The sequence below is a fragment of the Plectropomus leopardus genome, chromosome 22 (genome assembly GCF_026936395.1).
Source record: "Plectropomus leopardus strain MGB_pleo_1.0 chromosome 22, ASM2693639v1, whole genome shotgun sequence".
In the NCBI taxonomy this organism is placed as follows: domain Eukaryota; kingdom Metazoa; phylum Chordata; class Actinopteri; order Perciformes; family Serranidae; genus Plectropomus; species Plectropomus leopardus.
Window position 1 is genome coordinate 25,058,229 of NC_142197.1, and position 15,760 is coordinate 25,073,988.

Consider the following 15,760-nt stretch of genomic DNA (forward strand, 5'->3'; position numbering starts at 1 on the left):
AAATCTTAGTCAAATTTCTGCACCGCGATGAATTTTGCAGACAATGACCAGCTGGTATCGGTGGTGGTGTTGGGGCATGTGTGAGGCCTTCTGCAGCTATTTGGCTCAGTAAACAACACCAGCTCCTTTTTCATCCTGACACTGAGTACAAGTCACCCAGCCTGGTCACATGGCAGCAGGTGGAGGGTTTCAACACATCACCTTCTGGGTCCCAGAGCACCAAAAACACAGAAAGCAAGACCTCTTGGACCAGAGAATTGCTTTGCTCAGGGTCCATTTTTTAATATAATACACAAATTGTCTGTTTTCAACCTTTCAATGTTTGCTTCCTCACTGATCTTTGCCTAAAGGTAAATTCAGCTGCAGTAGCCCCAAAATTTCCGGAAAATGTCACGACAGTTGGGACTCATGCTGCATTAATGTGCTGTCTGAAGGTCGTAGTTTCTGAGTTGGGAAGTTGTTCTTCCGACTTCGTTGTGTTCATGTGCTTTGAGGTCATAAAGTGAGAGCAAAATGGAAGCTACAAAGAAGATGGGTTGCATTTTAATTCTAAGAGCATGTAAACAAGAGGTCCATAGCTGTTTTCAGTTTATTTACTTTTTTATATATTATTTTATTATTTTATATTCTTACAATTTATGTTATGCTTTTATATATTTTCTTATTGAATCTAGGTCAACCTACATACACAGCAATTAACACTGATATGATATTACACTTTACATGTAGCCAAAAACTGATATCTGATACATGAGTCAATAAATACGTTTCTTCCCATTGACCATTGACTTTTGCCGCCATGTATGCATTTATTGACATCACGTCATGTCATGTCAACTCGTGTTAGAAAATAAAGTTGTTATCTATGTTAGTATACTCGCCAAGCATGCTTTATAGTTCAAAGTTTGCTTGCTTGCTACAGCTAATAGATGCAGATACTAAAATGTGCAACTACAAATAGCAAATGATAGCTACTAGGAAAAAAATAACCAAATATATGATTTTTTACAGTCAATTGTTAAAACTTTCCATGCTTTCCATCATTTCTCCTGCCCTGAAGCATCACGCAAACTTCACAATTCGGCAGCTCAGGTATCATCGAAATTTCCCAATTTTCCACTCTTAATTACAACTTTGGGGGGCCATTCGTGTGCTCATAATTCATAAATACAGTAAATATGACACTCCTGAGGAGCACATGAAGGCAGCATTAGCCCGGGCCTCTGTCAGTGGCTCCAGGGGATTTTACCCTGCTGCAAACTCTATTTTTATGCCTTTTTCATGCACCCTGGCACTTATTTAGATTACTTTTTTTTTAAATCCTCAGTCTGAATCAGCTTCTATTCTTTGTGAATTGGAAAATGTTTGGCAGCCAACCAGCCAGGTTTGACCAATGGGCGATAAGTTCAGTGTTGCTGTCTTAGACCATGTCCACACTAATGCATAGTTGTCTCTGTTTTGGCCATCCACCTAGAGTAATGGATCACATGTAACTGTTAACTTTTCACAGGCATGGTAAAGTACTTTCTCATAGCTGAAATATTTACAACCCAACTTTCTATTGTCGGCAACAGCATGGGATCACCAGTGTTGGTCAGTATATGTTTCTCAGTAATGCGTGGTTTATGCTCACCATAGTGTCAGCAGCTTAAGCTTAGCATGCCAGAAAATGACATAATCAGCCCTTCTGCCTCAAGTGTGAAGCCTCTGAAAGTTGCTGCAGTGAATGGTTGTCCACCCCTGAATTTTTGTAACTTTCAGTTCAACAGAGATGCTCTCGAGGAGGTCTGATATCCTACAAACTGGTGCCCCACGAATGTTATTGCATCCTTAACCTTAAGTTACGTAATTAACGTAAAGTTTTGGAGGATATGTTTCAGCAAGTCAAGTTACTGTGGTTACGTTAAGGAAAAAGAAACATGGTTGGGCATCTTTAGGTTTACACAATTAAGTTTAGGGAAAAGAAGCAGACATCTGTAATGATGTCTAATAACTAACAACAATGAAATAGCCACCAGACTTGGGATTGAGGAGGTTTTTGCTGCAAGCTTTGGACAAACATGAAAGGTCGCTGTAATCGCTAAAACGCTGCATTGTGTAAAGAGTGGAGACCTGGTGTGAAACAAATGGTATGAAATAATTTTGACTCGAAGGTAAGCAGCAGTATTAATTATAGCATACAAACTCAAAGTTAAGCAGTACATATGTGTATACCATTGCCAGGTAGTCTACTTTTCTGGAAACGTTCTTCCAGTAATACTTGTTGCCATCTTGTTTATCCACAGAGCATTTTGTTTGTAATTTATGACACAATGATGAAGTCTTCTCATGGGATGTTCTAACGCTCTGCTCATGCAGGTCTCCATAATGACATATCAAATTGCCGGCTAGCCAATCTGTGTACTGTAATCCCAGTTCTCTGTTTAGGATGCTGCATTTTTAATGTGGAGATTTAATCGTCTGAAAGGCAACACCCTGTTCAATTAATCATCAGTGTGTTTTATATGTCTGAGCAGAGAGATGCAGCATGTCTGCGGCGGCCCTGAATACCCAGAGATCTGACGCCTCTTTCAGCAGGATCGCCTTTCAAAGCCATTACAAATCACCATTACAATAAGATTAATGTGACCGTTTTCTGATGTGTCACTGCTGTGGTTAAAGTTGGATTAGGGTTTAGGCAGAAAAATTAATTGGTCTGGGTGAGGGAAGGACTGCGGTTTGAGTTTGAAAAATACTTTGTGAAAGTTTGGGAACCATTTGCATCATGGTTAAAATAAGGACCACTTGGTTAAGGGTTAAAGAAACCAAATGTTGACTGTTAATAAGAAATAGGAAGCAAACACCTCCTTCCTACAAAGTTTGGGGATGTATAACAATGGGTTATCATTCAATGAGTTTTGGGGATGACATCTCTGTTTCAGTACAGATCTATACTGCTCTGGGTGAAATGCTAAAAAGTTGTTAAGGATATTAGCAAGCTAATATCTGCTAAAGGACAAACTACAGTTGAGGAAGATGGAGATGTCATTAGTTTTTCAAGTATTTAGTCATAAAACAAAGTATTGGACTGATTTTATATTCTACCTTTATCCAATCTTACAACAAGCCATTAGCTGCAAGATTTTACTGAAAAATACAAATGTGACCCTCTGAAGTCGCAGAGTTACTAAGGTTCAACCTCTGGGTACCATGGATATCCATACCTAATGCCACAGCAATCCATTCAATAGTTGTTACGATATTTCAGTAAAAGCCAAACAGAAGAAGTGTAAACTTGCTGATTGCACAACAGGAAAAGTAATGGGATCACTGTAGTTTGAAGACTTCATGCTCTGGGGACCATGAATATTTGACCAAATGAGAGACTCAGTACGTTTACATGCACAGTTGAGTCAAGCCACAGTTATAGCTCAATTAGGACATTTAATTGGGCTACCGTGATTCGGGAGATTCGATTTATTGACAGAAGTATGTCCAACTCTGCCTCAGATGGTGAAGATATGTCCCCTTTCAGCTCGTTGCTATTGGACCTTCTGCCTGTTCACCTATTACACACATGCCAAACAAGTTAGAAAATGGCAAACAGGGTGCATGTTGAATGGTGACAACATGGATTAACTTTTAAAGTACATTTCCTACGTAGTCTATGCCTTAATTTTTATCTTTGTCCTGTTTTCTATCCTTGATCTTTTGTTTTTCAAGCTTTCTTCTATGTATATTAAAAAAATGTGTTAGTCCAAATTCAACTAAATTCAATAAATTCAACTCTGTACGAGTTCAGTTAGACTAACATGTTAAACTGTATTTTAAAAGTCCAGTTTTAGTCAAACTAATACAATAATTTGACTTTTTCAAACATCCCACTCTTTCCATCACTAGAGCCATGCTGCTAACATGGCTAAAAAAACAGAGTAATAGGAGATATTCCCCTCAGTAATCTTCCCAAAAAATTCCTCTTTTAACTCCAGAAACTTATAAATAAAATAAAAATCAAATAAGGTGGCAGCTGGCTGGAGATCAACAAGGATCTGAAAGTTTCTCATAAATGACCATTGCTAATACCAACCTGTTTTCTATATTGTGTCATTTCTGGTAAATACCACAATACAAAACCTGTGATTTCTGTTTTAAGTACAAACATAGGAAGACAGCAAAAAGGCAACTCACCCATCTATAAAGTTGTCATTTAATGAATTCATTGTTGAACATGGTAAGCTTGTTTACTGTTAGAATACTGTGTCATTATGTTCCCATCAGGAGCAACTGCTGATCAAGTGCTTGACCTAGTAGTAAAATTCAGTATACTGGTCCTGGCCAGTGTTTGGTTTAATATCAAACCACTTCAAAAATGTTTACACCTGCCAACACTAGAAGGAAGGCATGGTTTGAATTTCTCTTGAAGTTTTTATTGTCCAACTTCTGTGTGAATGTCTACAAAGACAGTCTTTGAAAGCCGTTATTCCAATTTGTGCAATTCATCACAACAAGCTACAACACTGCAGGCTTCATGGGCCGCCTTTGAGAACAGGTCAGACACCACTTCATAAGGCCTTGTTTGTTTGAAGCATAATGAAGTATTCACTCACTCTATCAGTCTATCCACCTCCACATCCTAATGGAAGTAATGACAAAACAGTCATTATCTACAAAACCTTTTTAGAGGGCTATTAAGTGTTTGAACAAACAGCCAATTCTGCTGATTTCTTGGTAAGGGTGGCCTCAGATTTTGGAGAGAATTCCGAAATCTCCCTGTATTCACCCCTAGACTATATATTTTCTATTTATAATGTCTTGTTTTTTCAGAATGGCATAAAATCTAGTTTATATTTTGTAGTAATAGTCCAGTTAAGGTTTGCAGTGCAATAGTTTCTACTTACAAGCTGCCGTGATGTGTGTCAGAGATTGCAGGAGTGATTGATGCGGGGAGTGGAAGTGAACTTTTAAAGAGTATAAGTTAAAGGTGTGGGCTGACCCACGACTCTTTCATCTGGAAAGATTGATATCGTCAGTGTTTATCATAACAATACCAGATGAGATGAGACTGGATTATGGCGAGTGCAGAGTGGTTCACTTTTCAAAGTGCTGGGAATGTTTACAGTGGTTCATGGTGGCAAGGGAGCACTAAGGCTGCTGTCATCGTGAACCTAACACAGCTTCATCTACCTAACGAATGAAGACACGGGGACTTACCCTTGCCTCGCTGACATGTACAGTATCACATCCCAGAAGTTAGGTGGGATATTGCTGTGAAATCCCAAAGCTTCTCTCTTTTTTTGCAACTTTAATCTTTTCTCATTCATCAACTCTATCTCTCACGCACACCCATGTCTCCCCTCTGTGTACACAAGTGGGTAAGAGTGCTGCTGAGTTATGACCATGTGTTTCTATCAGCACAGATGCACAAATAGGTTCCTGTGTTTTCAAATGTGTTCATGTTGCAGTGTGGTCTTAAAGACTGGAACACACATCTGTGAGCTGTACATAAATGAGCGCACAGAGGAGTCAACTGGAGACATTCCCATGGCTGTTTCTTTTATACCTTTCCAAAACGTTAACAGTTTCTTTTCTGCTACCCATAACACCCTTCCCACAGTATAAAAATTAAGCCAAAATATCTCAAATGCAGCAGCTGCCATCTTGCGCTAGTGATGTCATTTGGAGCCAGAGTCTGCAGTATGTGTTGACCAATATTGGTTTTTCAGGGTCGATACTGAATATTTGTAGTTAATGGGACCAATAACCGATATTTGGAACCGATATGCATTAACAATAAAAATGAAAATCCTTCTGTCAATATTTAGAATTTGGAATATAACAAAATCCAACAAAAAACTTTGTTTAAACGCCTTTAACAATGATAAATCAATATCATACCATATACAGCAAGCAACTTAACTTTTTTAATAAAGTCAAGTGAAAATTTAAATTAAAAAAAATAATAAACAAAAAATGGCTACCTAAGGTTTTACAAGTCAAAGTTACTCCCATGCTGACACTTTCTTTGCACTTTTTACTTAATTAATTTTATCGGCAATCATACAGATCATCGGTAAAATGCCAAATATCGGCCCCAATATCGGCCAGGCTGATTATCTGTCGACCCCAGTTTTTTTCTGCTACACATAACACCCTTCCCTCTGTACAAAAATGAAGCTAAATATCTGGGATAAGGCCGCTGCCATCTTACACTAGTGATGTCATTTGGAGCCAGAGTCTGCACAGTAGCAATCTCTGCGGTATCAATCTCCTGACATACACCCATCCACCCAAACGTGAGCGGTGCTATGTCATCAAATTCCCTTTTATACAATCAAATCACTGCTTCAAATCAAACTTACAGGATAAAACAATACTTGTCAAACACCAGCGTGATAAGAACCACCTAAAATTAAATTTATTTGACAAGTACATTGAGTTTTCAGTTTGGCCAATTGGGAAAGAGACGTCTGTAAATTAGTGGATACATTTTTATGAGCATCAAAAACTTAGCAAAATGATTTGTTTTATTATCTAGATTTAACCCATTAAGTTCAATAACATTTGGAAACTTTGATCAGCATTCAAGCTAGGGAACTGTTAAACCAGAAGTCAGCCTGTTCAGAAAAATATTTAGGTTCAACCAAAGCTAGTTGGACCATCCAGCCATGAACTCTTTTCAGTCAACACTTCGCTCTTTTTTAAATAATCAAACCTGTCATATCTTCAGCTATTGAGGAGAAAACCTTTGGTTTTTCCTTTTGTTTTAAACATTTTCAGTATTTGGTTTGGTTGAAAAATCTTGAAATAGGCTTTCCATCACTGCTCCTATGAGAATGATTCTGAGTAGGGCTTGGCGACATGGGCTGAAATGACGATATGGGATTTTTTTTAAAATTCATTAATGAAAAAATACTTCATTAATGCTAGAACTGGGAGACACAATCAAAAAATTATCTTTGAGTTTACAATATTGTATTGGTACTTTGAAAAAATATTAACAGGATTACATTTTTGATCAATAATCATTAGTAATGTAGATAGGGCTGAAACGATTCCTCGAATAATTCGAGTAACTCGATTACAAAAAATGATCGAGGAATTTTCTCTGCCTCGAGGAATCGTTTAATTTTGCCAGCTCAAAGCATGGTATTTCGCCCGGACTACTTTTAATGCGGCACAACGCGCTGACGTCACGCGCGTAAAGGAAAACGAAAGAGGCGGCGGATATGTTTGGTTTTAACCATGGATGTAGAGGTAACGACGAAGAAGGCGACGAAAGCGAAGAGAAAGGCACAAAGAAAAGGCAGAAAATGTCAAAAGTGTGGGAGCATTTCAAGCTGGACACCAAGGCGAACACTGCTGTGTGTATTCACTGTAAGACAGCACTTGCATACCACAACAGTACGTCTTCAATGCTGCAGCATCTCCACCGAAGGCCCCCTGTTTAATCCGAGAGCGGGGGACCGTCACCCGAGACAAGGCAAAATTAAGTTAACGTAGCACTAATTAATGAGATTAACGTTACTGTACCTTGCTAACATAACGTTAGCCCTGCGGAGGGCTAGGTTTCTATTAATTATGACTACTGTCGATGCGTGGCTAACGTGCCTTTCATACAGGCTTTATTTAATCTGTAAAAACACAGCGCTGTAGAGTGATGAGGGTGAAAAATAAAAACATAATAAAGCTAACTGGGTAGTTAAAAAAGGAAACCAATGGTTCATTATTAGGTGAAATGTCTTATTGTCTCATGTATATTTATAATTGCTCTTTAACTAAACAAAAATATGTTTTATCCGATTACTCGATTAATCGATGGAATTTTCAGTAGAATACTCGATTACTAAAATATTCGATAGCTGCAGCCCTAAATGTAGATATAATGACTTAATGGGTAAGGGCAAATATTAAAACAAGTAGAAATGTCTGATAAGTTGAGAAAAGTATATCACTTTACTGTAATGCAACCTTTAAAATCAGGGGGAAAAAATACCATTTAAACCACATGAGGATATAACAATATCCAGTATCTAAGACCCTATATATCTTGTCACATCTCAATACGATTTCATATTTTTACATTGCCCATCCCTAATTCTGCGCAATCAATTTATTAAGACAATCTTCAGATTTTAATGCAACTATAGTAAATACATAAATCCTGCAGTCAAATCTATGGTGGTTATTTTTATGGCTCTGGTCAGTGTTGAACTGCATCACAGTGGCAGGTGTTTCTTGTATTTACATAATTTATATACCTGACTGGAGCAGAGGAAACAGACACACCTGGCAATAGGGCCATTTAACATAAGGCCACCACTAATACGACCTCAAAACTGAATCTACAAAACTGAAGCGTGTCTATAAAGTTGGAGGATGGGGCAATTTTGCAGGGCACCAGCATGACAGACAGCACCTGAAAACCACAGTTTCACAGTGTCTCCGTCATTAACACCGCCAACAGCGTGATTTAGTGAATGTGTGTGTGTGTGTGTGTGTGTGTGTGTGTTTTGGAGTGGGGTTTCAACCTGTTAAGCAAGAAGCAGCTGAAACACTTTCTGATGTAACTGAGGTTACAGTAAGGCTGAGATAAGGTCAAAAGTAGTGCATCTTCCAAATTCAAACTCATCTCACTGACTGATTGACTGAAGATTATGATTATTAGGTAAACACACAAATCCTGAGAACCATCAAAAAGTTTACTTAGATGTTGTAATTTGCACAAAAAAAAGGGAAAGCATGACGTGAGATTTGAGTGACAAAAAGAATGGGTCTGCACTGAAACCTGAATGATCTACATGACAAAACACTAATTAGTCCTACTCATGGTGCACTAAGTAATTTTAGCTCACCATTTTAGTACATTTATATTTATTTCTCTTTCTCACATGTGATGTGGGTTGTTCACATTTTTAAAAAAGCAAATTAATTATGTTTAGAATAATCTTAATGAGAAAATTGGGCAGTCACTTGATCTTAGCAATTAGAAATATAGTGTTAGTGATGTCCACTCCAAAAGCCATGTATTGGTTATTGACAACCCGGGTCTTATTTGCAAGTTATTGTGTGGCAAATAAAATGAAACTTAACACTTCAACAATGCATGGTGAACATGTGGTACGGTTCAGGCACAACAACCACTTCATTATTGTTGGAAAATCATGTTTCGTCTTAAAATACCCAATTTTGAGGGCACAGTCCCCACTGGAAAAGCAGCAATGTCTCAGTAAAATACAACACTTTTTGTGGCACTATCTCCACTGCAAAAATGGTAACAGGTCCCTAAAAAACACCCATGTTGGGGGCCTAAAAAGCTGCTGGAAACAGTGATGGGTCTCTGAAAGCACCCACATTTGTTAACTAAAAAGCTACTGAAAACACAGTGATAGGTCCCTTAAAAATACCCACACTTGGGGGGTGAAATTCCACTGGAAACACAGCTACAGGTCCATAAAAACACCAACATTTTTGCCTAAAAAAGCCGCTGGAAACACAACAATGGGTCCCTAAAAACACCCATGATTGGTGCCTAAAAAGCGGCTGGAAATACAGTCTTGGATTCCTAAAAAACGCCCACATTTAGTAACTAAAAAGATGCTGGAAACACAGCGATATTTCCCTTCAAAATACCCAAGTTTAGGGGTGTGAAATTCCACTGGTAACACAGCAACAGTTCCATAAAAAACACCAACATTTGGTGCCTAAAAGCCTCTGGAAACATAGTGGTGGTTCCCTAAAAAACACCCATAGTTGGTGCATAAAAAGCTGCTGGAAACACAGCAATGGGTCCCTAAAAAGCACCTATGTTTGGTACCTAAAAATCCGCTGGAAATACAGTGATAGGTCCCTAAAAAAACACCCATGTTTGTTGCCTAAAAAGCCTCTGGAAACACAGGGATAGTTCCCTAAAAAAATACCCACATTTTGGGGGGGTGAAATGCCTCTGGAAACACAGCAACAGGTCCCTAAAAACATTGATGTTAGGTGCCTAAAAATTTGCTGGAAACAAAGCAATAGGTCCCTAACAAAACACGCCATGGGGAGCTGAAAGCAGCTACCAAAACAGCCTCGGCCACTAAAAAATACCCACGTTTGGTGCTTTCAAAGCAGCTGGAAACACTTAAATGACCAAAAAACTGATTTTGTTGTTTGTTTGTTTCCAGTGATCTGCAGCTTTGTGACCCATCATTCACCATCCCCTTCATTTTTCAATGATAAAATAAGCTCACATATATGTCACTTTAGAAATGTCAAATGATAGTGAAACATTTTTGCAGTTTGCAGGACGTGATGTCAACTATTTCTACAAGCAACAGCATTGTAAGTCATACATGTCCCTTAAAGAAGCACTAGCAGACATATGTGTAGCATTTAGGTGTCGAGGCTCCTCACCTTCTGAGCTGCCTTGGATGGGCCCTTGTTCTTACTTCCTTTGGGGCGGCCCCTCGGTCGCTTGGGGACAGGCTCTCCACTGGGCTCCTGTAGGGGAGGGGGGACATGACATGGGTGTTGTGGACAGGAAACAAAGCTTTGAACCCCCCCATTTGGTCATTGCTTTATGGGTCAAGACCAAAAGAGGGACAAAGGTTGTGTGTGTGTGCGTGTGTGTGTGTGTGTGTGTGTGTGTGTGGGCACACACCATGGAGGGAATGAATGAGAGGGATTTATTACCCAGTGATTCTCCGCTTTTAAATTCCACACTGAATGTTGCACATTTACCCTCAATATCTCATTATGCTAAAAACCTGGACTTGTTAGTGCATTCCATAATGTTTCAAGAAGTTTCATATTTAACTCTAACTTTACATAAAAGCAGCTGCAGGCTGCTGTGGCTCCAGTTTCTCTCACCTCCGGTCACACTGCACACTGCGGTGTCAATGGACGTGATTTTGGTGTGAAGTTTTGGTGGGAATGTGACTCAACAGTGAATCACATCCATAAACACATTCACAGAAACACGTTCAAAGCCCTCGGTTGCCATGGCGTCTCTGATTCAACTCACGAAAGTTCTGCACAGTTACATTCATCTCCATACTATGCTTTTTAGTCATGTTGTCAATTAAAGATCAGCCAGGGCCAAGACTGGAAACAGGCACATTCTTCATCATGTGTACAGACCCAGGCTATATTCAGGCTACACAAATACACAGAGTAGACCAACTTGCTCTTTTTTTGAGGGGAGGGGGTGCATTTTGACATGGGGGCAAAATTACATGTGGCCAGGGGACAGTTGCAGCAGCCCCATACATGTTTCTAAGATTTTAGGACATTTGTAGGATTTTAGGACATTTGAAGGATTTTAAGGACTTTTCTTGGATGTTAGGATGCTTCTGGAATTTTAGAATGTTTGTAGGAATTTGTGGGATTTTAGGCAGTTGCAGTATTTTAGGACGTGTCTAGGATTTTAGGACGAGTCTAGGATTTTAGGATGTTTCTAGGATTTTAGGACTTCTGCAGAATTTTAGGACATATGTAGGATTTTTGAACGTTAGTAGGATTTTAAGACACTTGTAGGATTTGTGGATGTTTCTAGGATTTGGGGACTTTTGCAGAAGTTTAAGACATTTGTAGGATTTTTGGACATTTTTCTGATTTTCTGACATTTCTAGAATTTCAGTACATTTCTCATATTTTAGGACATTTCAATGATTTTAGGTCAAGCTCTGTTTTGATGTTGTTTCATGCACTCCGGCATCTTAAAAACACTTAAAAGTAGAAGTACAATTCGCCATGTGAATCACTTTTTTTTATTGTGAATTAGAAAATGGTTGGGGGGGCACCTGGCACCCTATAGGGGACCAGATCTGGCCAGAGGGCCTTAAGATGAGTTTCTTTGAAGTAGACCTATAAACCACAGTATAATGACAAAAATGTGCAGTTGTTTTAATACATTTGTTTGGCAGAAAAATTGCAAGCCATAGGAAAAAAAGATACATTGAACTGCACACACTGCTTCAATGTTACCATGGAACAATTACACACAAATTCAGCGCTATTTGTGCACATTCATAAAGAAACTGCCTTCACCACCTTGTTGCAGCTGCTCCTGTTTACCTCAATCCTCCGAGCAAAATAAAAGTATGATATTTTGGTCAGACTCCTTTTCATGTGTATGGGTGTATATATTCAGTAATGCATGCAGAAAGCCTAAATCAAACTGCAGTGTGCTATATTTGACCAAAATATGCAGTTGTTAATTGCATTTTTTAACAGAAACTTTCACAAGCCAGAAGAAGAAAGAAGTTATGGTGGATTGCACACACTACTTCATTATGAACATGGAACAATTAAGTACAAATTCAGCTCATCTTAAGACAGAATACTCGCTTTTTGTGCAATGTTAAAATCAAAGCGGCATCACCACCTTGCTGCACCCGCTCCTCAATGTTTACCCCAACTCTTAGCGCAAAATAAAGTGTCTAAAGGAACCTCCGAGCAAAGTAAAGAGCCTAAAGGCACCTAAGGGCAAAATAAGTTGTGTAAAAGCAGCAGTTTTCGGTGGTCACACACCGTGCAGATATAACCTGAATTTGACTCGTCAGCAGGGTCAGGACGGCTGCCTGTCCGCAGACTCTTCATTTAAAAACAGCGGGAAAACAAACTTACTTTTGGGGGCTTCCTCGGTCTCCCCGGCCTCCTCTTCTGGGGCTCCGCGGCCCCCGCGGGCTCCTGGGAGCCAGAAGTCTCCCCAGCCTCGTCCCCGCGTCCGCTCATGCTTCCCGGTGCTGCGGTTCCTCCGTTCTCCCGGTAAACACAAACGACTTCCACAAATACCGTCAAAAGAAGCAGAAAGAGCCGGCGTGTGTAGCTTCAACGGCACTCTAGCAGCTCTGTAGTCCGCTTGTACACGGCGGGTCTGGCGGCTTTGAAGCGGGTAAAAAAGAGCCAGAGAGCAGCTGGAGGATTTTTGGCTCAGCGAGCAGAAGGAGACACACCGGCGGGGACGGTGGAGTTTGAGACGCCGGGCCGCTGCGACTCAAACTCGGCTACAAGTCAGCGCGGCACCGGGCAGGACCATGCAGCGGAGAGGCGTGACAGCTCGGCGCGGAGCGACGGAGGAGTGTGGGCATAATAACCGCATCCACAGCCCACTCCTGAAAACCAGGACCCACTCAGTGAGGATGGGTTAAAAAAAAAGGAAGGAAAAAAAGAAAGAAATCACCTCTCCCGTGGGTGGATAACACGGGCGGGGGCGGGGGAGGGGGTCTGGATGGGAGCCAGAGAAAACAGAGAGGAGACGGAATCCTGGCGGCGGGCCAGACATGGCAGGCCGCATTTATGAATTAAATTCACATTTTCACACGTTTCAATGGAATCCGCTGCAGCCGGACACTGAACAGCCATTCAGAGTTCACCTCTGAGAAATATGAAGACCTGTTTGCCTAATGTTGGGAAGATAGGCCCAGTATCACGCACTATAAGAACTGATACAAACTTGTAGGCTACTGCTACATATACCACTACTACTACTAATAAAACATTTCTTTTAATATTTAGTCATTTTACAGCCCTTTGGAACATACAAGTTAACCTTGAAGCCTGGATTGACATCAGTGTTCATGTGCTGTGCTCAGATGACTTGAACAACCCTTTGAAACCTGAGCAGTTTGATTTCTCTCAAAAATGAGGGGTATTGGCAATGAGCAACTTCGATTTTTTTAAAGACAGAGACAAGAAAATGCTGTGAGAATTCGTTTTTTTAAAGGGTGGAATCATAATAATAATGATAATAATAATAAGAAGAATAATAATAATTAGGGGGAAAAATCCAAAATTGTCTTTCCTTTCTTTGCACTTTTTGGGTATTTTTATGTATTTTTTATTTTATTTTACTTTATTTTATTTTTGCTTACTTGCAGGTGATTTTCTATCTTCTTTCTTTTTTTGTACTAATTTCTTGCTAATTTTTGGGACATGTCTTGTTAAGATGCTCATTGCCTTCTCTGATGGTTATAATAAGTAACTTTAGTTCATTGTTGTTTATTGTTAACATCAATAAAACATTTTAAAACAAAAATGGATCCTAGATTTTGCACAGGCCTGTGTGAAATTAAAAAGCTATGGTTCAGGATGTGAAATGTCTTAATAACATGTATATGTGCAAACTCCCAGAGTGAAAAATACAGTTTTCAGTGTGTAGCTAAATTTTTCACAGAAATTGTTGCCTTTTTCTACAATAGTTTCATGTGTGCATTAAACATTGTCCAGTAACTGTAAAATATGACAAGTTGATCTTATTTTATTTAAATGTACATATAACCTTGAAAAGGGTAAATAAAAAACTTTTCTTATTTTATGTTTACTTTGTATTTATTTTTAAGATTTACCTCATATTGTGGAGTAAACTTATGAATGATAAGTAAAATTAACTTTTTTTTCTAATTGATCGCAACTTAATCAAACCAAGTAAGTCTGACCTATTTAGAAAACTGATTGCATTTGAAAAAAAGAAAAAAAAAGTAGGCATAATAAAGAATGATTAATTTGCAGGACTATTATGATTTCTGTGTATTTTGAGACAAGACCAGTTTTTGTACGAAAGAAAAGAAAATTCCACTATCAAACAATCGAAAGGAATCCACTTTAAAGCCTTACAAATATCTATATATATATATATATATATATATATATATATATATATTCATACTAAATCTTTCTATTTGACTTTATGTAAGATTGCAACATTGAAATATGCCATGTAATTTTATCACAAATATCGAATTTCAGCCAATTTGCAAAATACATAAAACTGTTCAATTAAGTCAGACTAACTTGGTTCACTTAAAAACTTAAGTTGCTCTCACTTTTAAAGAACAAGTTAATTTTTAAGTTGCGAAACTAAAATTGTAAACCTAAAAATTAGGTATGAAATATACAAAAATTAGACCTAATTTAACCTTTTAATAAGGCAATGGGTTGTTTGTTTTGTTGTTTTTTTTAAAGTAAGATCAGCATGTGAGTTTACAGTGTATTAAATAAATGTGCAGATTTTAAAGTAGGTTAAACCTGAGCCATGAATTGGTTCCAATCAATAACAAAAATCTGAGGTTCGAATATTTCAGGTTAAATTTTTAGGAAACATGTAAAAAGACAAAATAAACAATGCACGCTATACGTCTGTGCATGTGTAAAAGACCTTTACTTGAGAAATGGTGCAGCCATAAAAAAAAGTGTGTGTCTTTGAAGCACTCCGCCGTGGACGTGGAGTGAGATCAATTACACAAGAACAACAGACACAAAGAATAAAGTGCCTTACGTGGAGGACCTTTCCCACGGTCCTGCAGCCCGCTCTCCACGCTCTGGCCACTGCGAGCAAAAGTAGCTTAATGCTCACTGAATATAAGCAACATTCTGAGCTTTGTGAAACTTAACAGGAATACCTGCAAAATGCACGCTCTTGTTCCAAAGCATTTATTTTCATAACTGCAGAGCTTCTAGGGAAACAGTGGATTTATTGAGAGAATGTGTGGTTAATTCGTAGCTGCACTTCATTCATAAAAAAACAGCTCTCAGACCCCCAAAGAAGGGCTTTCTGTGCAGACCCCTCCCCTTCAGACAGAGCGGCGTCAGCATCAAACCAATACAATCAATGGCTGCACAGATCCATTACCTAAGGCTGGTTTCATGCACACGTCTGTGCAGCGGGCGCACAGCTCTGTTTGAGCACAATGAACGAGGAAATAAATGTGTTATTGCAGTGAAATGGACAGCTTAGTGTGTTTGTTTGTGTGTGTGTGTGTGGGGGGTTAGTGGGTGTGTGTGGGTTGGTGGGTGTGTTTGT

General features: G+C 39.0%; 1 protein-coding gene across 1 annotated transcript in view; it reads right to left on the reverse strand.

The window, feature by feature from the left end:
- Positions 1-12,813, reverse strand: part of hmga2 (high mobility group AT-hook 2) — a 58,314-nt gene extending 45,501 nt beyond the window's left edge. The window contains exons 1-2 of the mRNA XM_088072815.1: positions 12,586-12,813; positions 10,372-10,458 (exon numbers count right to left, since the gene is read on the reverse strand). Of these exons, the coding sequence (XP_087928941.1) occupies positions 10,372-10,458; positions 12,586-12,693 (195 nt within the window). The 5' untranslated portion in view covers positions 12,694-12,813. The remainder of the gene's footprint in view (positions 1-10,371; positions 10,459-12,585) is intronic.
- Between the last annotated feature and the right edge of the window lie 2,947 nt (positions 12,814-15,760).